This window comes from Zootermopsis nevadensis, unplaced genomic scaffold (genome assembly GCF_977971745.1).
Source record: "Zootermopsis nevadensis isolate Lab colony 2312 unplaced genomic scaffold, Znev_1.0 Znev_ptg000006l, whole genome shotgun sequence".
NCBI classification, from domain to species: domain Eukaryota; kingdom Metazoa; phylum Arthropoda; class Insecta; order Blattodea; family Termopsidae; genus Zootermopsis; species Zootermopsis nevadensis.
In genome coordinates this window covers 2,851,983-2,877,418 of record NW_028259138.1, presented here as the reverse complement: position 1 = coordinate 2,877,418, position 25,436 = coordinate 2,851,983, and the positions used below count along the sequence as shown (strand labels likewise).

Sequence of the window (25,436 nt, the reverse complement as noted above, 5' to 3'; positions counted from 1 at the left end):
ACGACTGCTCAAACTTAAGTTAATTTCACTATCATTCCGTACAATGCGCCGACACATTTGTTTTCATAAATGAAACTAAACGGCCCATACACGTCGTATAATCGAATCATAAAACAATTTTTTACGTTATAAATTTCCACTGTTAAATTGTGGGGTAAGACGAAAATAGAAAACTTACCATACATCAAAGCAAGCTGCTTCCTACATAAAGTGTATGGAAAATAAATTTTCAGGCTAGGCCTATACATGGAAGGAAAGTAAAAGCTTATTATTCTCCACTAGTTAACATAAGTTTTATTTTATCTCTCGGTTCACCCTCTAAAAGTGACAACAAAAACAAATGGGTACGGAGAAAGATTAAAGTCTGTAGGATTTGAGGTTTTCACGGCGGTGAGTCTGAAGATGGCTTTCTTCTGGGTTGTTGCTCGATTGCCCTGATGATGGGGGCAGCAAGGACATCTGAAACGTCGGTAAACTTCTACCAGACTACACGGCGCAACAACCCAGAAGACTGCGATCTTCATGAGAAAGTCTATTTATTCTCTTACAAAACGTTAAATAGTTCGCGACAACTAGGATTTTGTTCTTACATCACGTTCTTTACAAGTTAGCACAGAGCACAGAAGTAATTTTCGGTCATTCAAACGTTTCCGCTCCGAAACAGCTTAATAGGCCTACATTTCAGGAAATGTGTGGGTGTATACATGTAGGCATATACATGCATAGGTCAAAACAAGAGACAATGTACATAGCCTACTTGCTTTTTAAGTTGTGCATACATAACTTATGTAAAGATGTATATTTTTAAATGTAGGTTTATGGTAAGTGATGTATCGTATCGACTGCAATGTAATGTGTAATGGTTTCATGTTTTGTGTAGGACTTCTCCTATTTGCTAAACAAGGCACTTAGAATTACGTTTCCAGTTCACGCGTCGCCTACTTTGAAACACAGGTGGCAGGTAACATGCTTCGACGTGACTTAACAAGATACTAAGTACAAAATAGTGCAAGTTTCAGGTTTACGGAAATTTGAACCATGCAGCATAAACTGTAAAGCAGAGGAGCAGAAGAGGGTGGGGCTGCTACAGTCGATCGCGTGGACAAATCTGCTATTTAAGAACATGTCTGCACCTTTTGTAGAAAGTAACTCTCTCTTTCTGTTCCCTTTATTAGGGCGACTAAACCCCAAGAACGAGATGGGTGAGACAAGCGGCACGCATGGCAGAGGTAGGAATTGTATACAAAATTGTAGTAGGAAAACTTCAAGGAATGAGACCACTTTGGATACCCAGGCGTAGGCTATATGGGAGGATAATATTAAAATGGATGGCTGTAGTCATGTGGCCGTATTTTTCCACCCTTTCTTTTAGTAAATTGAACAGAGTATAAACGTTGAGCGTAATATGTGGGGAATACTTGTATCTCTGTCTCTGTACATGTTTTATCTACCAAATCACTTGAAACATTTCTATTAATTTTCCCATAGAGGTCTATACTGCAGATGGACGAACTAACTTTTGGGCCCATGTGGTGCTGTATGTCTTCTGTTTATTAGCTGCATGTAGGTACAGAACACTTATACGTCCAATAAATGAAAGACTGGGCCTCAGAAGTCGCAATTAACACAAAAATGTCTGTGCACACCAAAGTGGAATGCATCTTTGTACTCCGTTATAGTTACTTTTCCGGTCGTTAATGGATGACAGAACTGAATACGCCTACATGAAGTAAAAAATATAGGTGAGGTGGTTGCTACTTTAAAATCTACTCTCAAGTTAGCCTACAACGTATCACAACTGATGAATCCTTCTTGAGAAACTAATAGTGGTTCAGGTGGTCAAGGAACCGGACGGCTCATTATCGTTTTCACACAATTACGCCATTGGGCCTTATCCTCAGTGAGAACTGAATCAAGTCAATACACTATTCCCTAAGGATTCACTTCAATATTATCCTCCCAATTAGTATATTCCCTTCAGATTTCCCGACTAAAATATTTATGTATTTCCCGTTTCCTCATTCGTGCTCTCTCTTCTCATTTTAATATTATCACTCTAATAACAGACCATCTAGTGAAGAGAACAATTTTGAAGCTTCTTATTATACATTTTTGTCTTATTTCTTTGCGCATTACCGTCCCTCTTTCACTACGCACAATGACGACAACCTCTATTATTATCCTCCATCGTTTTATTGTCATGTCTCAGAGCCCCTCAGATTCCAAACCAGCTGATCCAATGCGATTTTACGCATGACTGTCCCCTCCCACAGATCTGACGAAGTCAAATTTTGTGAATGTGACATGCACCAGTTCCCATCGTGACTGTATCAAATGTTAAGGAAAAGGTAGGTTCCTTCTGCTGGCCATCATCATCAGCAGCAGCATCATTACTACCATCCCATCTTCGACGAGCAAAATGGATTCCGCCTGAAATGTGGATTTCCTCCCACACCCTAAGCTTGACAGAAAGAGGACAGGATGGTCAAAAGACCTGGAGACATATGTACGTCACCACACCAACATAGCTGGATGATCGCTCTCATTAATTTGGCTACATATCCTTGAGGGTGAAACATTAATAATATGGCGTTGTTCTTATGGGTTTCGGCACCGTGTAGACTCGTCAGTAGATGGGGACGTTAAGGAGAAAAGTACTATTTCCATCTTCAGGGCTTCAGGTCTGAAATCCTGAGCCCGACGATTCTACACGGCGCCGAAACCCAAAAGAGCACCATCAACTTCAGCGCCGCTTTGACCTCATATGCGAGTGGTGCAATGGTAGGCAGCATGCGGGTGTGCACAGCTACGCAGTAAATCAACCTACTTACATCTTGAAGCACCTGGCCAATTTGAAAAGCGACCAATTATAATTCACCGAGGGAAGAACAGCCTGCAGCTCTTTGTCAAGTCCCCTCCAGTTCTAGATGCTGACAACTCCAACCCTTCTTGTACAGGACTAAGGCGGGGTAACAGCCCTCTCGCTATTGGGCGACAGGATGTGTATTGTCAGACCATACCCCCTCTCGCCATGACCTCATGTCACTCATGTAAAAGCATGCTTTGCTGAAGGAATAATTGCCCTTCTGTGCGACTAATGTCTTCTTCGCTGAAAAGTGACACCAGATGTGCCTCAGCCTCGCTTGTTCCTCCCACCGGCCGCGCCATGAATACCGATCCCAGCGACATCTCGTGTTTACACAGAATTTCACGTTTTGCGCGATCTCAGAAGAGCAACCTCAAAACAATGAGAAGATTCGAAACCAACTAACTAAACAACCATCAAGTTAAGTAACTCTAATTAAATGAGTGAACAAGCAAATGAATAGTCAAACTAACCAAGAAATTAAACAAACAAGTAATTGGACATTCTTTATTAAAAATATGGTATAGGCCTAAAGTGTTTTTAATTCACTGATGGTTATTCTACCAGTAAATAAATAGTGCAAGAGGCATTCGGACATATGAATATGGGATTACATAAGCTCAAAGCGTAAATCGGGGTACATCTGTACTGAACGTTGCCGCCAATACGAAACCTTGCCAATGAACTCTTACATGAACCAGTTGAATACGCTCCACGACTTCAAAACCTATTACGTGGGAAAGCCAAAAGGTGAAGTAAAGTTTAATCTCAAAAAGAGATGTTGATGTCATGGAAAAATATGACGGAAATACGTATGAAATATCACACATTTGCCCACACTTAGCTTTCATTGTCTAAGTAATATTAACAGCGTGACGCGCTTTTTGGTTGGACCATTAACAAAGTGCACTAAAAGTACGGTGGCCCGCGATCCAATTTTTGCGATCAGAGAGTGCGAGAACTTGTGTAATTTACAAACGAATGGCAATTCAGTAAGGCGGCAAGTAGGCTATGTGACACAAAGGAAAATTTACGAATGGCTGTAAAGATTCAAAACGACGCAAAAGAGTATTTTTCATATTGCTTGTTTAATGCATTCGTGTTTCCAGGTTAAAAAGTAGACTGATCATGGAATCAGGAGCAACCGATAACTCAGCATTGGTAAATGTGTATTTGAAATAAGCGTCAGTCACAGATAAGGCGGTGCAACATTTGCAAATGACCCATCCGAAAACATTTTTTCTGGTAGATTTATGAAACTTGTGGGCCGTTTGGTGTATATTTAAGGCGTAATAGTAATTTGCGACGAAAGGTACCAAATCGTATACACCTATCAGTTACGGGGTCCCTACACCATTGGCGAAGTAGTCAGATATTGGAAGAAAGAAGTAAATTATCCTCTCATCTACGCTTAGGTCTCCCATGTGACTTCTTTCAAAGAGTTTATTAAGTTTTTAATATATTTCATGCTACACAACCCGCCAATTACCCTTCGATTTGATATTTTAATATGAGATAAAGATGACAAATTTCAAGACTGCTAGACGTCTAGGGGAGTGGAGGTATATCTCCACACAGTCCTAACATCGGCAGTAGACAGACGCGAGTGGTAAACGCCACGTCCCGGCCTGAAGTTACGTCATTGCAAAAGGCAAAATAGTAATAAAAGTTTAAACACTTGTCTGGTCATTAAGAACCAGTGAGTATTGAATCACTGTGCCGTGTCGCCACTCTGCGGGCGGTCTGCCCCTCCACGTGAAAGCACTCACGAGGAATGCAACAATGAGACTTCACTCAGCCCTCGGGACGTTCGTGACGTCATTATACCGAACAATAGCAAATACGTAACCTCTTCAGGAACGGGTAACTTCCAAATATACCAACTCCTCGTCTGACGAACGTTCTGTCAATGGATGTTACGGCGATGGTAAAACTAATACTTGTTTGTATGCGTAATTAATTATAGCTCCAAGCTGCGTGCGTTCTACCGGATTTGACCGTAAACACTTCAGAACGATGGAAATAATAAAAAGATAAGAAAAAGACGAAGAGAGAAGGGAAAATAAGAGACAAAAAATAGAAAAAACAGAGAATGGAACAATTAAAAATGGGAATAAAGAAAGAATATAAAACAAAAAGGGAATGATATCCAACACATCAGGAAAGTTAAAATCGGTGCCCTCTTTATGCGGGCCAGTTCATTTCCGGAATTGTACACGATGAACTGGCACAAACGTCCCAGTTTCTATAAATTTCAAGGTTCAAAAGCATATCAAGTAGCTGCTTGTGTACAGTCGTTTCATATTTCAATTAAATAAAGTGCAAATGCATTTCAATTAAATTCACATCTGCGTAGGCCTATACAAAAATATAAAGGCTCGAAAAATTTATCTAAAGCTTAAGCTTTGAACTGAAAAATCAGGCTCTTATGATTCTCTCCACCCATGTGACGTCCCTCAGGGACAATCACCCACATTTTAAGCGACACTTCTTAAGCACTCAGTTTGACATATCTGCCGTACACTGGCACATTCAGCAGACCACGTAAGGAGAACTGATAATTATTACCATAATAATTTAACAACAGATGTAATATCACAAATAATATATTTTATAAAGATTCTGACAACACATATGATTGTATTTTTACTTTGTTTACATTGTTTATGGAGTCGACATAAGTCTAACAATGCTTAACAAATAAGCTAAGGACAAACTGACCTTAGATTGACAATTCCATTCACGCATGTCCTTTGTTTTTAAAATAAACGTAATTAGAATATAAGTAACGTAAAGTAATAGATTGTACGAGTATAGTGTTACGTTTAAAGTGTTTCACAGGCGTTAGTGCATGATTGCACGTCTACATTTCGTAAGTAATTTAATTGTTAGTAAAAACTGAACATGGCTATTGGCTTGTCACTCGATTCCTTTACTTGGGTTCATATCCACTCCATCCTGAATAAAGTAGGCCTACACTTGCACAATAAAGAAGATTTATGTGAATAAATTATGAAAGGCGTGGAATAATCCTTTGATTTATTCAGATTCTGCACTTGGACAGGTCGGGTAGCCCCGACTGGCACTTACTGCGCCAACCGTACCAAGCATTGAAGCCATGACGCTTGTAAATCTTCTTGGCGCACCCAATATCATCGGCAATGTTGTCATTCTTCAAGTCTGAAACATCAATTCAATTGAATGGGCATTTATGTACTTTTCACTGCACATACCTCAATGCATTCATTGGTCCAACAACACTCTTAATAATCACACTGTAAACTTATCAAAATAATGTCCATTTTCCCCACATTTTTTCCAAACAAAATAAAAAATAGGTTTGTGTTCGCATTATGGCCTGTGTTTGCCTCCTAAGAAGGAATATCACGGATTTATGTCAAATGTGACTACACGTCATGTTACTGGCGGCTATTCCAACTCAGGGCCGTTTGTGAAACTTCAGGTTCTAAAGGCGGCTAGTATGAAGATGGCGATGAATAGCATCGTCCTGATGGTGGAGGCAGCAAGCACCTATAAAACGTCACTAAACTTCTACCAGCTTACACGGCGCAACAACCCAGAAGACAGCCATTTCCTTCACCGAGTATTCCTCTCGAATCAATGTCACCAAACTGCGTGCTTCAAGGCCATGGAAAGACTTTGCCCGCCCCTTAGTCAGCGATATAGCGTTGCTAGCTTTGCTATGGTGCGAGTTATGAGCTGTCGTTATTAGTTTCGGCTCTGCTGCAACGTTGTACGATTTTTCTGTGACGTTTAAACATGGAATTTGTCAGCTATAAACCTAATTCTTGTTAAGAAGAATAGTTAATAATTACATGGAAACAGGCCTTTTCAGAAACCAATAATCTTAAGTTGGTATAGAAACTCCTAACCTTTTATGAAAACGTAAGATTAATTCTCTGGTTCACAACGCCTATGTGACAGGGTGTAGTTTTACAAGGCCTGAGAAATGTACCTACAATATTTCAACACAATTGGTGAATACACGGTGGTGGTTTTATCGCTGAAAGTCTGGGGCCTTTTGCAAAAGGATCATTCTGTATAACGAAGTGCAAAGAATAATGTTAACACAGTTATGTATACACTCACAACTTCAGAGTAACACTCAAACATGACCTGGTGTACAGCGAGATATGGGACTTAAATTCAGCGCTCCGTCGCATAAAGAATGTTGAAATATGACCATCTGCAGAACGACAGACAACGGCGCCACCGAAAAAAGAGCTCGTTTCTTGTGTCAGTCTGTATGCCTGTTTGATTACCCTACACCATCTAACTTTCTGAAGAGTTCCACCCATTCAACCATATACAAAACTCCCACATACCGCCGCAGGCAGACGTGAATCGACTACAAATAATCTCATTTAGGTTCTGGTACATTCTATAAGACGGAATACACTGGGCGCAGTCTAAGTAACTCCAATTACACCAGCATATGGCAGTGGTGAGTATAATAGGCGCTTCAGAACCCTGAATGAAAGTTTTTGTAATTTTCCTCGAATTCAGGTAAATGTTGGCTGGAACAACATTTTAGAACAGGCTACAACCGCCGCCTTAAACAAAACTTCAGAGTGAAGATGGAGATGGTTATCGTCTGGCATGTTGAGAGATCGCCCTGATAATGAATACTGCAAGCTTCTCTGAAACGTAGGTCAATATTTAACAGATTACACGCAAACATTCGAGTTCATACCTTGCACCATTCCACCGTAGCCTACAAGAATCTTCACTAGTGTAACTAATATACGACGTAAACGCTTGACAATTATCGTTTCTAAGAGCAGTAGATTTCTTAATCCGCCGAGTAAGTTAGATATCGATTTTGGAGGTAATATCTTACACAATTGAGTCAGTTATTTATTTTCATGATGCAACATCTAAACAGATGATTCAGCGTCGTAATATAAACAGGGGAAGTTTCTTTTTATCGCTATACGAGAAGTAAATTGATCATAAAGAAACTAACATGAATTATGTTGTCAGGTAATGAATATTTTGATGGACCCAAAGGAACGCGTTTTCTTCATGGAAACTAAGTAAAGTAACTAGATGGCTTATGGAACCCGAAACTTCATCACCGAATTAACCAAAGCCCTGCACCGGTCCCTGTCCTGAGTCAGCAAAATCCAATCGCCTTCATCTCAAATGGAAACTAAATAACGAATCAAACATATCAATGCGACCATCTGTCCATCCGTGACAAAAATACTATTCTTGAAGACCACCCCTTATCGGCTGTCTGTGACTGCATAATATTTAACAAAATACAAAGAATATAATATTTTCTGGTCATGTTGTGTAGTTTCAGTTGATTAGTTTTGCTGTAACACATTTATATCTGCAATAGGCCTAAAAGAACATCGAAGTCAAAGAGTTATGCTCAAACGCAAAGATCGCATTTGAAAACAGCTTATATGCATTCTTAAAATTATATTCTCAGTGTTCGTCCTTGTTAGACCTTCATTAGTGTGTCCTTATGTAGACAAACTAAACTCAGTGTTGCCTTATACATTTCCTGTGGCGCTAACGCGTTGCTATTTAACCAACGTCGGCCCAGTACACTTCTGTGGTCCACTACTCAGCCTCTATCAAGTGGGTACGTGGGACATTCTCCTGCGTACCAAGATTCTAGAATAAGTGTTTCCACGTGGAAAGTGTTAATTTTCAATAGGGGAAACTTTACATGTGTACTAACCCACTGCTTAACTTCAAAAACTCACCTTCGCACTTAATATTACAATCTCCACCCTTGCGCCCATTTTTACACCAATATCTGTTGTTGATCTGAAAAGAAAATGCCAATAAGATTTAAAACCAGATAAGTATGTCAATTGATGTTTAAGCTGTAATATATCTAACTATTAACTAATTAATTTCCTACGCAATACAGTCCGATTCAACTGTTATGAATTTATTCACAGGCACCGAAACCTAAAAAGCTGTTGCCTTACCTGGAATATTCCATTGTCTAGGCTTCCGTCTCTGTTTACACTTCCCACTACATTGGAGTTCAGCCCGCTCTCACTTTCAGCCAGGCACACCCCTGGCAACAAGATCACATAATTACGGAAGGCACTTTAAACAATCCGCAACAGCACATTTTACTCTGAGTTCGAAGAACATTCTACTTTTATAATTTCTGGTACGGTAGATGAGATCGCCCTGATGACGGAGGCAGTACGACCTCTGAAACGTTGGTAAACATCTACCAGACTACACAGCGCAACAACCCAGAAGACAGAAATCTTTATACTGTTACTAATTCGGACACTGATGGTTTTACTCAAGATGTCAAGACGTACTAAATGAACTGCAGAGTGGGCCTTACTCAAATCTCACCACCTTTCATGTGCCTATATTAAATTAAAATTGTAAATGCCTACATGTTCATCGACCCAAAAACTCCTGTTTTCATCATACACCAGACAGTTATTGTTTATTTATTAATTAATTTTATTTAAATGTACAACTTCACATACTGTCAACAGCAGATGACGGAATGAGTCTTTTGCTACCGTAATTTAGTCATCCCTGGCTACTCAGTTTTACTATATTTCTTCGACCACGAATATGCAGTGTATTTCTTGTATCTCGATGAATTTGAAAGGACTAGCGGTTATCGCCAGTCATAGGCCCAATTCTAAGTGACTCCTCTCGACTTATAACGTCACATTTCTTGAAAACCAAAGAAGTTGTACGCTCGATGCTCTCGTTTATCCATAACCTTCACTTTATTGCGGTTCGCCCCGCGTTCGGACACGAGAGCCTGGCGATACAAGATTATATCCGTTTTGAATAAACTGCCACTACCTGTTTCTTTAAACAAAGCCACGGCGGCACAACCAATACGTCTGGCGTGGAATAAATGCCATTACTTCGTTCGAGAAACTAAATCGTGAAGTAGGTATTTAACAACTGCATTTAGTTTAAAGACTATATCACTGTCTATGAGATTCGAGGTTTTTACGGTGATAAGAAAAATGATGCCAACGTTTCAGATCAACATGCTGTCTCTATATTCAAGGTAGACCTTTAGTCTTTCATTACTGAAGATGGAGACATCACGTTTCTGCGAAACGTTTATATCCACCGACGAGTATACACGACGCTAAAACCCAGAAAAACAGCATCACAGCGTCGCTACCTACTTCCTCAGTCAATCACTGGTCTTACCACAGCCAGTTCATTTAGATGTTTGGGAATAGCTTTTACTGTACTTCCTTTACACTGGTCATTTATCACCCTGAGGATTACAACGATGCTGCTGATTTTGATGCTTTGTTTAGCATATGTATACCCTAAGTGCTGAATCTGTCAACTCATCATCACATGAAACATACTCACAGTTTCTTAAGTCCTTGATGCCATGTTTCTTGAGCTCCTTCGCCAATCCACAACGGGTGAACTTCTTGGCAAGAGACGCGTGTGGCGTCACGAGGAGGACGGCGACCACTAGTGCCAGGAGTCGGTACATCTTCTCGTTGGTAATCTGTAGCCACTCTCGCGAACGGCACGAATTTATACGCGCAAAAACTGCGTCGACTTCCTCGTTTTGCAGGAAGAGTGTAACCTTATCTATCGCTTGGGACTTCCCTCAGTTCTCCATGAGGCGAATACATATCTGTATTTTATTGCCTCATTTCGCGACGATATAAAATAGTTGCTAAATGTTATCAGCAGGAAAGTTAATAAAATACAAGGAGGTGATAAGAAGTAGGGTCAGCACAATGAAACATAAGAATGGTTTGCTCATTGTAGTGATCAACTTCGTGCTTCGCAGCTTCAAGCTATCTTGATGGCTGAAACTTCACGTGCCAAATTGCAATGGTTCGTTAATTAATATCGTTTCAGACGGAACGTAAATGCATACGTCTAGCTACAAACATGTTGGTTTATGGACATTTTAAGAAAATACCTTACCAAGAGTTGCTTACTGTTTGAAGATACCACACTTCATGGTTTACATTTTGCTTCTAACAATACGAACAACAGTAAATAAAACAATACGTTTAAAACAAAAGGCAATAGCTGGAAACACAGATGTATGGAAAGATGTAAAGGTTTGCACGAACCGAAATTTTAAAATTTTACCACGTCCTGCCCGAGAATCATTTGGACCGATCCAGCAGAAGCCAGAAATTTATCTTTCCTAACTGGTGAACTCTTTTTGGGCAGAACAATGGACCTGTCGTCAGGCAGAACACTAAATAATAATAATATCCCACTTAAGCCAGACTCCTTTATTCCAACCCGAACGAAGCCTGATCTATCTACAATTTGCCCTGACAAAAGTGTTATTAATACATGTTTTAATGCGTAAATGCCAGTAATCCTTGAATGATTTATATACCGATGCTCTACGGTCGTCTGAAATTATTTGGTGTTTGAGGAACGGTACAAAGGTATCGGATGCGAAGCAACATGTTACGTCGAACTATTTGTGAGGCGGGAAAGCTACGACAGCCTGACTGTGTCACGAGCACACACTACCGCAAATGAGCATTTTTCTTCAAGAAAACAATGAAGATTTCTGTCTTCTGGGTTGTTGCGCTGTGTAGTCTGGTACATGAAAGAAGAATGAATCGCCCTGATGACAGATGCAGTATGGCCTCCGAAACGTTGGTAAACATCTACCAGACTACACAGCGCAACAACCCAGAAGACAGAAATCTTCATACTCACCGCTGTGAAAACCTCAAATCATACAAGAAAACAATGGCCCGAGAAAGACGAAAATGTTCAGTATGACATGCGATTCGTATAATCTGAACCAGGGTCGAACCCAACCAGGACCCAAACATTATCTCTGCCACCAGGCCCCGGCCCGTGCAGACCTCTAGAAAGAGGGTGCCGAACTTCTGTCTCGCAAATTGTTGTTAGGGACACCATATATGCTTAGAAAATGCGTCGTTAACTAATATATTTATGGTACATACCTGAGAATAAAGAATACGGCCCACGTGTTAGGTTTTTAAGTTTGGCTGCAGAAACATATTGTTATAGGTTTTAATTGGAAGTAAGTTTCTTTACAAACATGCCGACATTGCAATTAGTTGACTTACATACTGTTACATACTGTTGAATGTAAGATACTTCCAGATTAAATTTGTGTCGTCACTATATTTTATCACAGTTGTTTTATTTAGAAACAGTATGTCGTAACTGATATTAAACCGCAGGGCCTGAACTAGGGGTCAACTTGAGGTTCTCAGCCAGCGCCTAGAATCCTGAACATGAGTTGCGATTTCATGAGCCTTGCTTGCTTAAACAATAAAACTATAACACACCTATCACCCAATCGACCAATTAAGGAACTCCACGGAGTAAAGTTCTTCATGAAAAGATGATAGTGACTCAACTGGTCAAGAAATTCTCCACTCTTTGTAGAACCCGATGCGTTATTAACGGGTCGACATGGCTTACTGCAATGCCGTCCCCACACAACCTCACACCGCATATTTCTAAAATCCACTTTAATATTATCCTCCTCTCGACGCGTAGATCTCCAAGTAGATTCTTATTTTCATGTAAGAACACTACAATTTCGTGTGTATTTATCAACGTCATCATGCGTGCTACGTGTCTTACCCATCTCATACTCCTGAAACCCAGTGTTTTTAAAACCCACTTTGTCGCTAATCACTACACATTAATGACGCACTAGCAGTAATCCTACAGTGTTCTCTGCAATTTCAGCAAACATGATCGACTAATCTGCAGTTGCATATTAGAAGAAACTTCACTGCAGAGACATTGTGGGGCACCTAGCTGGAACTTTCTGCTGCTATGGAATTCAGGAGGCGCGAAGAAGGGTCACTGAGGGTCTCTTGACCACCTGGCATCAACGTTTATAACTTCTGGGAGGGATGAGGCGAAGTCTGCGCAGGCCAGCTCTTGAGGAGTGTGTGGCGAATTGCGTATTTTAATCTGCGTGACAATCCATTTAAAGTCAAAGTTGCGTAAGAATTCAGTGACCTGAACGGCTTTCCGTATACAGTTTAACTTCAGGGTCATCAGCTGACCTCCCAGGTTACCTTCGAGGACACCTGAAGAGTAATGCGCATGCGACACGTTTTACCAATGTCTCTGAGGTTAATGTGAATAAGCAACAGCGTATCAAATGTCTGCTGCCTTCTCTGTCAGCTTATGTACAAGAATGCATAAAATATTAAACAAGGCCTTTGTAGAATATAATTTTAAAACATTAACGCTGAAGGTTATTTTTCCGTTGGACTATTAATGTATTTGTGTGTGTAAGCAAGTTGTAATTGCTGCCTTTCAATTGTTATTTCACTTTAAAAGCCGTCACATATTTCTGCCCCACCGTGGTACAAATTACAAAATTCTTAATTTTGCAATATTTAACTTCTTCTTACTTGTTTCCCTCAGATAAAAATATTATCGTCCCTTTTGTCTGGCTTAAGTAAAGTGTAAAGGACTTAGCATAACACGTGAAATTTGAAACTTTCACGGCGACTGAATGCAATGAAGTCTTCTCTGGTGATCAACCGTGCGGAAATGGCTTTTCGACCGAGAAGTCTTCATTGGTAAACTATAAAACGTAAACCTCGATACTTGCATTGAAATTAGCGGTTATGTTCACGCACCAATCTCAATTCACTCTGGAACCCCTTAGACAGGACCCCAGACCTGTTACGATGTGGTAGCGAAAGGACAAATCCATTCCGTCAAAACTCTAGTCAACTAGCTATGACTTTTACGTTATCCTGGGTGATATAACCTATGCCGTTTCTGAGAAACTTGGTTCGAGATTTATGTAAACTATGGGGTGTGTGTTGTGTATCAGCACTGACAGAGACACAGTAGGATTTGAGGTTTTCACGGTGTTGAGCCCGAAGATGGCTGTCTTCTGGGTTGTTGCGACGTGTAGTCTGGTAGAAGTTTACCGATGTTTCAGGGATCCTTGTTGCCTCCATCATCAGGGCGATGAGTGACTCATCTCCTAATGGAGGTAGCAATAACCTTTGAAACGTCGGTAAACTTCTATCAGACTACACGTCGCAACAACCCAGAAGACAGCCATCTTCGGAGGGAAATAGTTTTAACCTCGCCGTTATTTGTTCAATTGTGAAAAGATAAATATATTGGGAGGAATCGTTGTTAACGGAATGTTTTTGGAATATGAGACATATGGAGAAATTCCACACGGTCGTTCTTTACTGCGCTGTCCACGCCTCAGAAATGTGAAAAATCTCAACAAGAGGGTTGAAGGAAAATTAATGCTTACTAATATTCAGGTATATCATTCCCTTCTGTAAAAATGTAATGTTACTTCTATTAAACTTCGTGTCAGTGGACACGCCGCTCCTTCACACATTATTCATTTTCAAAGTACTCCTCCATCTACTTTTAGGTCTCCCAAGCAGTCACTTTCCCTGAGGTTTCCCAAATTTAGTTTCATATGTATTATATTGCTTTTTCCCTTATGGTTCTTACTGGCACAATTTAAACCTTACTTTAAACCTATATAAAATTAAAATTGAACTTTATACATTTATCGGACACAATATGTTCCGTAAAAAATTAATGAGTTGTATAAAGTAAATATCGCATTAATGTATATAATCTTTATTTGAGATATTCTGCGATGGAATGGAAATTTAATACATTACAAGAAAAAATATTTTATGAATATGCACTGTTAAACTGTAGCGTGATTACTATTACAACAATAAATTTATATCTGAAATCATAAACATTAAGGCCAAAGAGATATGCAAAATAACAAAAGGAACATTTGAATTTATATGCAGTTCTGCTGCGCTAAAGTAACCTTAACATTTCAACTCCGCAATAATCTCATCGGCTGATACAGAGTTATAGCATAAACTAATTAATGATAAAACAGGGCACAAAAACTGACGATTAGCAGAGCTTTTTATCTTAAAACAGGCAAGTTAGATACATACTAATTTGTTGGTTTTCTGGATAACTTTGGAAACTACTGAATGGATTTAAACAAAATTTAGCATTAGAAATTTAAAATTTGGAACTGTTTAACAAAGACTTGAAATTGCATCAAATTAAATTCTGTATGGCCTTAAAATCCCACACAAACGTCAGTCTTTTCCAATATTTAATTCTTAAATCAGTTATTTTGCACCAAAACTAAGCATGATGTCTCATTCACAGAATGATGTTAAAAATTCCAACTGCGCATCGCGATCACTTTTCGAACAGGTGCTGACGAAAACTTGGAATAGTCTAAAATTCAGCTGAGAAAAGTCAGAATCTACCGCTGTAATAATATACATGAAATTTAGGGAAATAATTTAATCCCACTCGACAGTCAGTTCATGGGGGAACGGAGACTCGAAGTCGCTAAGGCTCAACTTCCGGCAGGACACATCACTTCCTCTCTTATACGACATCTAGGTGTGCTTTGGGACCCTATCCAACCTAGGGTAATATTTCACCACAGGTAAATCTGTGCGTGAAGTTCACCATTAAATTCCATTTAGTGACGAGGTTAAGAATGCATGGAACTTTATCTCAGCTCCCCCCCCCCCCCCGCCTTACACGGGTTTATAACGTGGCGTTTTAGCATAGAATAAACATTTACCTTCACCAGTAAATGGCAAAGTAAAAACAAGATTCTGTAGATCCATAAATGCTTAACGATATCGTTTCTCTCATATTGTACCGCACTTATGTGGGCGCTTGTATATAGGCGTATGTGTGTATAATCTGAATAATAAAAATATTTGCCCGCAAGCTCCCAAGCTAAATGTAAGAAGAGGGGGGGCATGAATCCAATGATCCATAATAACGTAAGCGTGAACCAAAACATGGAGGATTACATACCACCTCCATCATTAAAGAGAGAATAGTAATTTGTCTGATGTAGGGGAGCTAATCCAGTCCCCTGTGGATCGGTCCATTAGTAACTCCGTGAAGCCACCCGCATGGCACAGCATCTGATCAAACCGGCTTCAATGTTAATTGCATTCATCACATCCTAATTCTACAGTGAATCCTGTATTCTTTATGAGACGCTGATGGTCGACCAACTGATCAAGATATTGCATATTTTTATTGAAACCTAGGGTCTCATGGAGTCCACAGAAAGATGTATGGGCCTTAACCTGAGCCAACTGAATTCAATCCAAGCCCTGTTTCTCTGTTACTAATTTTAATACGATAGTCCCATCTGTCAGCCACGGAGGTCTAGCGGTTAGAACGCTGGCCTTGTAATCCTCGGGTTCGATTCCCGGCGGTGCCCGAATTTATAACTTGTGTTGGGCAAGGCCGTGGTCTAGGCAACACGGAGTTTTCCTCCGGGGGTTTCCCCGGTTTCTCCGTGGCATCCCAACAATTACTCCATTCACACACAGAAGAAGGCAATGGCAAACCACTTCTGGATCATCTGCCAAGAACGTATATGAACAGGTCCCAGTCCGAGAAAAGGATGGAAGGATCCTGTTCATATGGACCTGTCGTCAGACAGAACACTAAATAAATAAAATTACAAGTACATGTGCCTGTCCTAAGTGGTGTCTTCCCTTGAGCACTTACGACTGAAACTTTGTAGTCTACACATTATCTCCACCATTCGTGCCACTTATTTTCCCTCCTTGATAAAATCACTAATAATTCTAGGCGAAAACTAGAAAATCTGGAATCCCACGTCATTTTCTAGTCCCCTTTTACTTCTCATCTCTTATATCGCGTTCTAAACTGCCGAGAGGCAAATACAGATGTCCAAAAAATATTTATGCATACATTCAATGAAGGAAATGGGGACATTTTAATCAATCATTACCTACGTGAGCAGTGGTAGTTAGTGAATTAGCGAATCTAGTGCAGGTGTTCAAAATGGCCACCATTAGTTTCGTGGCACAGTTGACATGTGACAGCAACTGACCGACTAGCGGCCACTGAAGTTTCTGCAAAGACGGCTGCGCAAAACCGTTTAATTTCTTGCCGGAGCTCTTGAAGTGTCGCTGGCTTTGTGCTTCAAGTAATCCCACAAGAAAAAGTCAGGTGGGTTTAAATCTCGAGATCGCTCGGGGGGGGGGGGGGGGGGGCAACAAATTCTCTGTGTCCTATACGTCGGTCGGGAATAGTGTATCTGACTCATGGGAAAGATATTGCGGTGCCATCTGTTAAATGTAAACCACACTAGGCTCCTCTCGTAAAAACAAGGAGCATTCTGTATATGCCGCAGCCGAGTATTCATGTTAGCCTTGTTTGCCCAGCTAACACTTTCAAAAACGAAAAATAAAGTCATACTTTCGTTCGTACCGTGGTTCAGTGGTACTAGCTAACAACGCCTGGCTGGCTGAAGCTGTATTTTAACACGGCTAATGCACCATGCACCATCTGATTTAACAACTAGTAACGCTCTATTTTGTAATTATGTTTTTCGTATCATTCTAGGCATAAATAACAACCATTTCCTTGAACATCATAAACCAGTTTATAGTTTAATGGTGATGTGTTTTCTTCGAGGTTCGGTCTGAATTCTTAAAAACTACTTGGACGAGTTTCGGCTTCAAAGGACTCTCACAGAAGTGTATCAATTCTTATTGCTTCCCTTCCTGGAATCAAATTTCGATCGTCCGCCGATATCTGTTCTCTTTACTGATTTTCTGCTCTGGCCTCTTTCTTCTTGAATGCAAAGGAGGACAAATAATTCGTTTGAAAATCAGTGTATGGTGTGTAAATCTGTGGTCGCCACTGACACTTTCAATAAAACCACTCGTGTAGGGCTTCGGGTGGAGGGAGGCAGAGTCAAGGGAACGGCAGTAATTCAAATGCGTGTAATTACCTGTCAAGTATGCAGCTAATTTACCGCCAAGCGGATTACCGTCACTCCAGCTCTACGATTTATTTCATAGACTAATCACTGCAACGTGTGCCGGAAATCTAAAGAATAAATAAATATCGCGGAAAGGATTTAAATGGCCTACGGATGATCAAGAATGTGTCTGAAATCCATTTTCCATGTGCACTCCATATATCTTTCAATTTAACGAGCTATTGGATTAGTTTAATCTGCAATATGGTTCGTAAAACACTGTTGCGTCACTGTTTAGAAAAGGTTTATGTTCTGCTGTAATTAATTTCTTGTGCACGACACACCCGAGATATCTCCCTTAGAAGTACTGGCCTTTAAGATTTGAATTCAATGTATGGGATGATTAGTACAATAACTATGCACGCCATCTCTCAGCAGTAAAACTAACTATTCTTCGAGTATATAAATTATATCAGTGGTTGTCTCCTGAGCTATGAAGCCGTGTGGTTATGTTCTTCCAAAATACTGGTCACAACCCAAAATACCACCATCGACATATTCACCCCCGTGAGAACCTCAATCTTACGGGCCCAAGTTACCATCGAAAATATGCCGACAAACAGATGAATGTTTATTTAAATCGAAGATACACAACCTTCTTCTTTCAAAGTCCACAATCCCAAATTACTCTTTATTGCAGACTGTCTTATGAATACATTTCATTGAGTTATTTTATTGCATTGTACAAACAATTGAGATTATGTGTCGTCGCAAGTGGGCTTAAAGAATAGTCGAATTATAATGCTAAGAACATCAGAATTACTTTTGCACAGTAGTGAACGGGATGTTTAAAAATACTACATTTGTATAATAATTATCATTCAAAAACAGGTCTACATTATGTCTTAGTGTTTGTAATCAAATAATACATAAGCCAATCACGTGTTGTGGTTTGTCGGAAGCCTGAACTGTGAATTTTATCTGTAAGCCTGACGAGGAAGGAAGTTTGTCACAAATGTAACTCGAATGACGAAAACTATGGCGGACTGTGGGTTTAATGTCGCTGGTTTAAACAAAATCAAAATAGAAGTTTTTCTCTCTTCTTTAGTTATATCTTGCCTTCTTTTTTCTGTTTCCTTCTTATTTATATATTTATTTCATTTTCTTTATTTCTTTCTATCTCTCCATCTTCCTTTCTTATATTCACTTCTACAAAAACTTCCGCTGAGTGCAGAAGACGGCAGATGGCTCTAGCTGCACAAAGCGATGCTGGGATGGCTGCTGCTTCTCATATATCATAGATGAAGTTTATGTATGTGCAGAAGCTTCTGCGCATAAACAGAACTCATTTAGCTAATCTCCGAGTTGAGAGTATGTATCTTACAAAGTGAACGTTTGAGTATCTGGTATGGTGAAATTGCAACAGCGTCAAATCTGCGGCAGCCCATAAATCCCAGTATCTTGATACGGTTTCTGCTATGTCGGCAGATCAACAGAAGTGGAAAAAATTTTGGTTCTTTTACGACACGACCAGAATATGTTGCAGCCTCACATTCTCCAACTGCTCAGAAACTTTACCCTTTGAACACAGAGATCACCACCTGCTTCTTAACATTCTGCCAACAAAGTATGGCTGTTAATTGGTTTTGTATGATTCCCAGATATTTCCTTAAATAGTACCGACCAAGTGATATTTGTATTGGAGACAAGTTGTGTTTTCTTCCAGGTAGGAACTGAAACACCACCAAATTACTTTTTTTTCCAGATTATGTACAAGAATATAAAATTTCCGCTGTCTGTCTGAAGTTACATCGTACCGCTCTTCACCTTCAACGCCATACTACGTTTACCGAAGAACAAGTGGGCGAAGCCTGGGAACCTTCTAACAAAATGTGTCATATTGTGCTTCAAAGGCGTTAAACAGAACAAATCAATAAAGTGACTGGCTGGGCGACCGGGGTTCGCAACAAAGAAACAATGAAGCAAACGTAGGGAATAAAGACATAAGAAATAAAAATAAACAAAAACTACTAAGCATAAAAGAAAGAATGGGCACTAATAAATATGAAGGTCTTCCAAATTCTGAGCTGAGAGTTATATTAGCTCCACTGTAAGCATGCTCGTGATAATTTGTATTGTAAAATCTCAGAAAAATATTCAACAATTGTCAAAGGCAAAATCTATGAGAGAGGCCGTGCCAAAGAATCGGTCCAGGTCCTAGGCGCCTTTAGATATTTAGTAACAAAATTAAGTTTTTACCCCCAAGCTGGAGGAACACCCCTTGTCGGCTATCAATGACTGCTTATTCAACATATTCGCAGCTGCCATCCACATCTGGAGGCCTTCTCCTCCCATCGGCAACCTGAGGGCGTGCCATTCCTTGATGACAAGGGAAAAACCCAACATGAAAGCCATGGACTCAGTTAGAAGAGAAGCTCTTTGCAACATTTTCCTTTAATTTTGTGTGCCTAAGAATCTAGTCAGACTAATTAAAATATGCTTAAGTGAAATCTCTAGCAAAATTTGTGTAGGTAAACATTTGTTCGGTACATTTCCTATTCAGAATGTTCTGAAATAGGGAGATGCTCTATCGCCACTGTTTTTCAATTTTGCCTTAGAATATGCCATCAGGAAAGTCAAAGAAAAACAGGGCGGTTTGGAACTGAATGGGACACATCGGCTTTTGGTCTCTGCTGATGATATAAATCTGTTAGGCGATAATATAAGAAATATAAAAGGGAACACAGAAACACTCTTAAGGGCTAGTAGGAATGTCGGTCTAGAAATAAATGCAGAAAACACAAAGTATATGATCATGTCTCGGCATCAGAAGTCAGGACAGAACCAGAATATAAGGCTATCTGATGAATCGTTCGAAAATGTGACATGATGACATTAATAAGTCAGAATGGCATTCATCATGAAATCAAGAGTAAATTAAATTCAGAAAATGTTTCCTATCATTCAGTCAAAAATCTTTTCCTCTCGTCTCACAAATAAAAAACTAAAGATTGAAATACACAAAGTTTACATTTTGCCAGCTGTACTGTATGGGTGTGAAACTTGGTCTCTTGATTTGAGGGAGGAACATAGACTGAGGGTCTTTCAGAACATTGTTGAGGAAAATATCTGGACCTAAGAGTGAGGAAGACAAATCATGGGGAAAACTGCATAATGATGTGCTTCAAAGACTGTACTCGTCACCTGATATTGTTAGAATGAGATGGGTGGGACATGCGGCACGCATGAGGGAGAGGAGAGGTGTTTACAAGGTACTGGTTGGGAGGCCTGGACGAAAGAGGCTGCTGGGAAGACCTAGGCGTAGGTGGGAGGATAACATTAAGATATAACTTAGGGAGACAGGAATCGATAGATCGAACTGGATCCAACTAGCTCGGAATAGAGTCCGGTGACGGGCTTTTGTGAACATGGTGATGAACCTTCGGGTTCTATAAAGAAAGTTGGATATTCTTTGACAAGGTGAGTATACAATCAAATTTTCAACGAATTTCCTGTGTCAAAGAGTGAGTGAGTGAGGAGCGCGAAGAGCTGGTATAAGGAAAGCGACGGAGACAATCAGCGAGACCCGGTGTAGGCCAACTATTATCCGCTCTGTAAATATTTAACACTAGTCTCCTCGGTGGTCGGAAGGTGGCACTTACAACTTGTGCAGAATCTGCCCTCAGTGTTACACATCATTTGGTAATACCTGACAAATTCTAAAGGAAATCAGCATGTAGATTTCGCAAATATAGCAAAGGCAAACTTTGTTAATAATTTCAATCTGAATAGTCGATAAATGACCTTCTATTTTTCACCACCCACATCACAGTTTCCGCATTCCTATAGCTCGGAACCAGACAGTGATTTTTCATGGGTTAGGCAAGGAGATAAAATGTTGCTTGTAGACAGACAATAAGCATATAGACCTATACATATTTCGTGGGCAGAGGATTTTTCCTCTAGCCTCTGCGTCCAGACCGGCTCTGGGGCTCACCCAGCCTCCTACCCAATGGGTACCGGGGTCCTTTCCCGGGGGTAAAGCGCGGCCGGGGCGTGGTGCTGACCACTCACTCACATTTAGTGCTGAGGTCAAGAATGAGTAGGGGCTATACCACCTCTCCTCCCCCCCCCCCCAAGCGCCTACACGGCGAAAGTGGGACAACTTTACTTTTACGTTTATGTGTTAGCATTTACAAAAAACAGTAAACTTCGAGGTTCATCAGACAAATTCATGCAATTCAAAATCTGTACTGGAAATATAGACAGAAGATGAGGCAATAAATTGTAAGTTCTGATTAGGTACTTCATCCTCACCATAAAGACTGAAGCAGCTGAAGAAAAGCAGTTACAGGCCTAAATGTTTCTCTCCAGAACCTGATGTTTTACAAGCTAGAATGTGACCTTTCGTGCAATTAACGCATTGGCAATGTTCTTCTTCTGTGTTTCAGCGTAATGCAGACTGGTCCTTAGAGCGGCCTCAAAGCCCAGAAGAACGTCATCATCATCGTGAAAACCTGAAATTTCACATAACGTAGGCCTACAGGCACAAGGGTCTCCCACATGTGAACAACGTAACAAGAAAACCTTGAGCTATTCGTTTATTTTAAACGTGTGGTCCCTGTCTCATTTCGACTGGTCTGAACACGCAGCCGTTAAACCGGCATCAATAATCACGGTGTGTTTAAAACTCCATTCGGTTTACCTCGCATCTGAGAGCGGATCATGAGGCTCTTTATAGACAAGATGACCAATTAAATGTCCAAATATGAAGAGCTACGTTCAATCCGTATGATAATGAAACAGCTTGACATGGCCCTGCAATCTCATCCATTATACCCGACCTTCCAGCGGCTTTTAACTCCTCCCAGAAGATACGGCGACGTCTTGGGAAACAGAAATGGATGAGGCGCATATTTCTATCTCTTATGTCTTAAAGCCGACATTTCTCATCAGAAGAATCAACCGAATTTCACGATAATTCATTTTTCTTAAAACACGCGAAAACGGCGACATTCGCGCAAAATAAACTTGGAAGTCAAAAAACTTGTGCAGATATATAAGAAAAGGCGAGAAATGAATAAATCAGAAAACAATGAAGTTGAAAGGATAAGGAAAGGAAATAAGAAAGGAAATAAAAGGAAATGGCGGAAAGAAATAATCGAAGAAAGAAAGAAAGAAAGAATGGAGGAAAGATATACACAATCCGAGAAATGAAGGGCGGGAGGAAAGGAAGAAACAAAAAAACAAAAAAGAAAGAGAAGAGTGAAGGAAAGAAGGAAGGAAGGACTCGCACAGGCCTAAGGAAAAAAAATGAAATACCTTCCATTTACTCACTTCCAAGTTTTTAGGATTCATGTTCTTATTACTGAATTTAACGAATTTAAAAGTACAAAGATAAGAGTCTAATGAGCTTAGGTTAAGTCGAGATGTGTGACTGTCGGTCACAGATCTAAATGTGGAAATGATCGGCCAGACTGACATCTTTTAAGAGAAGGATAAAACCCAGAAAGAGCCAAATATGGCTCCATTATTTTTGAAACCCCGCAGAGAAGCATCCCGACATAAATACCATTGTTTCTGATGGAGGCAAGAAGATCATTTGGTTAATTAAAACTAATAAAGTCACAATGACTCGGCATGTGATACAGGAACAGTTCTGCCGACGGTTTCGCGCCCAACAGCTGGTTGAGCAGTCGTCTCAGAACGAAGCCTAACCTGCAGTATGACTGCAGCGCGTTCGTTGTAACACGGAAGATCCCAGCGACATGCAACATCCGATTGAACGCTGGAATAAATTCGCTAAGAAGGCCGGTAGAGCAGTACCACATAAACCGAAAGGCCGAGAAGGAAACTGGGTAATATTAACGCGGATCTGTGGGAAGCAAGTTTTGATTTTAGGATGTTGACTGGATTGACCCAAGACAGCATCCAAGGCTCGGATTTGGTATTTGTTGTGCACTATTAGTCTGACTGCTTGAATTTGGGGTACCTAAGAATCTAGTGAGGCTAATTAAAACGTGTTTAAGTGAAACCTCTACCAAATTCGTGTAGGTAAACATTTGTCCGGTACATTTCCTATTCAGAATGTTCTGAAACAGGGAGATGCTCTATCGCCACTGCTTTTCAATTTTGCCTTAGAATATGCCATCAGGAAAGACAAAGAAAAACAGGGCGGTTTGGAACTGAATGGGACACATCGGCTTTTGGTCTCTGCTGATGATATAAATCTGTTAGGCGATAATATAAGAAATATAAAAGGGAACACAGAAATACTCTTAAAGGCTAGTAGGAATGTTGGTTTAGAAATAAATGCAGAAATGACAAAGTACGAGGCTGGTCTACAAAGTAAGTTTCCCTGGGGCCGTTTACAGAAACAAAACACAATTTCATGGAAATATTTATTGCAACAGATACAGCAAGTGTCCAGCTATTTTTCAACATATTCGCCACCGGAATTGAGACATTTGTCATACCATGGGACCAACTTTTGAATACCTGTGTCGTAGAAGTCTGCCGCCTGGGATTGGAACCACTGTGTGACAACCATCTCCGCCTCTCCGTCATTCTCAAAACGCTGACGCTGACCGGACAGGAATTTCTTGAGGTGTAGGAAAAGATGGAAATCACTGGGAGCGAGGTCCGGGCTGTAGGGTGAATGATTAAACACCTCCCAGCTGAACTCCTGCAGGAGACTTGCTGTCCGTCGAGCCGTGTGCGGCCTAGCGTTATCACTGACCGCACTTCACAGTCGGCGGGAGCTGGAATAAGAACCTCCATCTTCAACAGCTGCAACGATGCTACTGTGAGAACGCGGGAAGTGCCGTTAGTGCATGCGCCATGCTACGTCATTGCTCTATCACGTACGCACAGTCGCTTCGCGCAATATAAGGTTTGCTAGCTGTGGGACGAGTGGGAAACTTACTTTTGGGACGCGCCTCGTATATGATCATGTCTCGGCATCAGAAGTCAGGACAGAACCAGAATATAAGGAAAGTTAATGAATCGCTCGAAAATGTGACAAAATTCGAGTACATACTTGGGGACGACACTAACAAGTCAGAATGACATTCATGACGAAATAAAGAGCAGATTAAACTCAGGAAATGCTTCCTATCATTCAGACCAAAATCCTTTGCCCTCCCGTCTCATAAATAAAAAACTTAAAGATTAAAATATACAAAGTGTAATTTTTGTCAGCTGTACTGTATGGGTGCGAAATTGGTCTCTTAATTTGAGGGAGGAACATAGATTGAGGGTCTTTCAGAACAGATGCATGGGGCCGGGGAGGGGTATTTACAAGGTAATGGTTAGAAGGCCTGAAGGGAAGAGACCGCTGGGAAGACCTATGCGTAGGTGAAAGGATTACGTTAAGATGGACCTTAGGGAGACAGAACTCGATGGAGCGAATTTGATGGCGCTAGCTATTCTTTGACAAGCCGAGTATAAAGTTTAGTCCGTCAAACGTAGTCAAAAGTCACTGCTATACTAACTGACAGGAACGATGGCGGTTGAATTTTAGACGCTTCTGCGCATTTACTGTCACGTGCCCTCTTCGGCCAATCACCTTCAGTAATTTGTCCTCTGGCCGGCATGCCAGTCCACGACGTTGCCAGAGCGCAGTAATATGCTGTTGATGATATACACATCGAAGTTTGCATAGAAGTATTAGCGGATTCAACGTCGTAGTTTGTAATTCACTCTCTCTGCGCGACACCAGCCCACCTTCCTGCCTGTCACTTTACTGTTGTCTCCTCTGAACCCAAATACCGTGCCATAAATTAGCCT

At 40.5% G+C, this 25,436-nt stretch overlaps 2 protein-coding genes across 4 annotated transcripts in view; both read right to left on the bottom strand.

Moving 5' to 3' along the window:
* Window positions 1–25,436, bottom strand: part of LOC110832362 (protein Wnt-4) — a 104,696-nt gene that overhangs the window by 16,135 nt on the left and 63,125 nt on the right. The gene's annotated exons all lie outside the window — the stretch shown is intronic.
* LOC110832363 (lysozyme) lies at window positions 5,457–10,426 on the bottom strand. The gene is made up of 4 exons (XM_022069281.2): window positions 10,232–10,426; window positions 8,839–8,930; window positions 8,608–8,671; window positions 5,457–6,046 (listed from the first exon to the last, which is right to left on the bottom strand). The coding sequence occupies exons 1-4, from the start codon at window positions 10,359–10,361 to the stop codon at window positions 5,910–5,912; spliced, it is 423 nt and encodes a 140-aa protein (XP_021924973.1). The 5' UTR covers window positions 10,362–10,426; the 3' UTR covers window positions 5,457–5,909.

Coding starts and splice junctions, on each gene's coding strand:
- LOC110832363 (XM_022069281.2), bottom strand. CDS start 10,361: ATGTACCGACTCCTGGCACTAGTGGTCGCCGTCCTCCTCGTGACGCCA. Junction 8,672..8,838: donor TAGACAATGGAATATTCCAG/GTAAGGCAACAG, acceptor TTTTCTTTTCAG/ATCAACAACAGATATTGGTG. Junction 6,047..8,607: donor TTGTAATATTAAGTGCGAAG/GTGAGTTTTTGA, acceptor TTGATGTTTCAG/ACTTGAAGAATGACAACATT.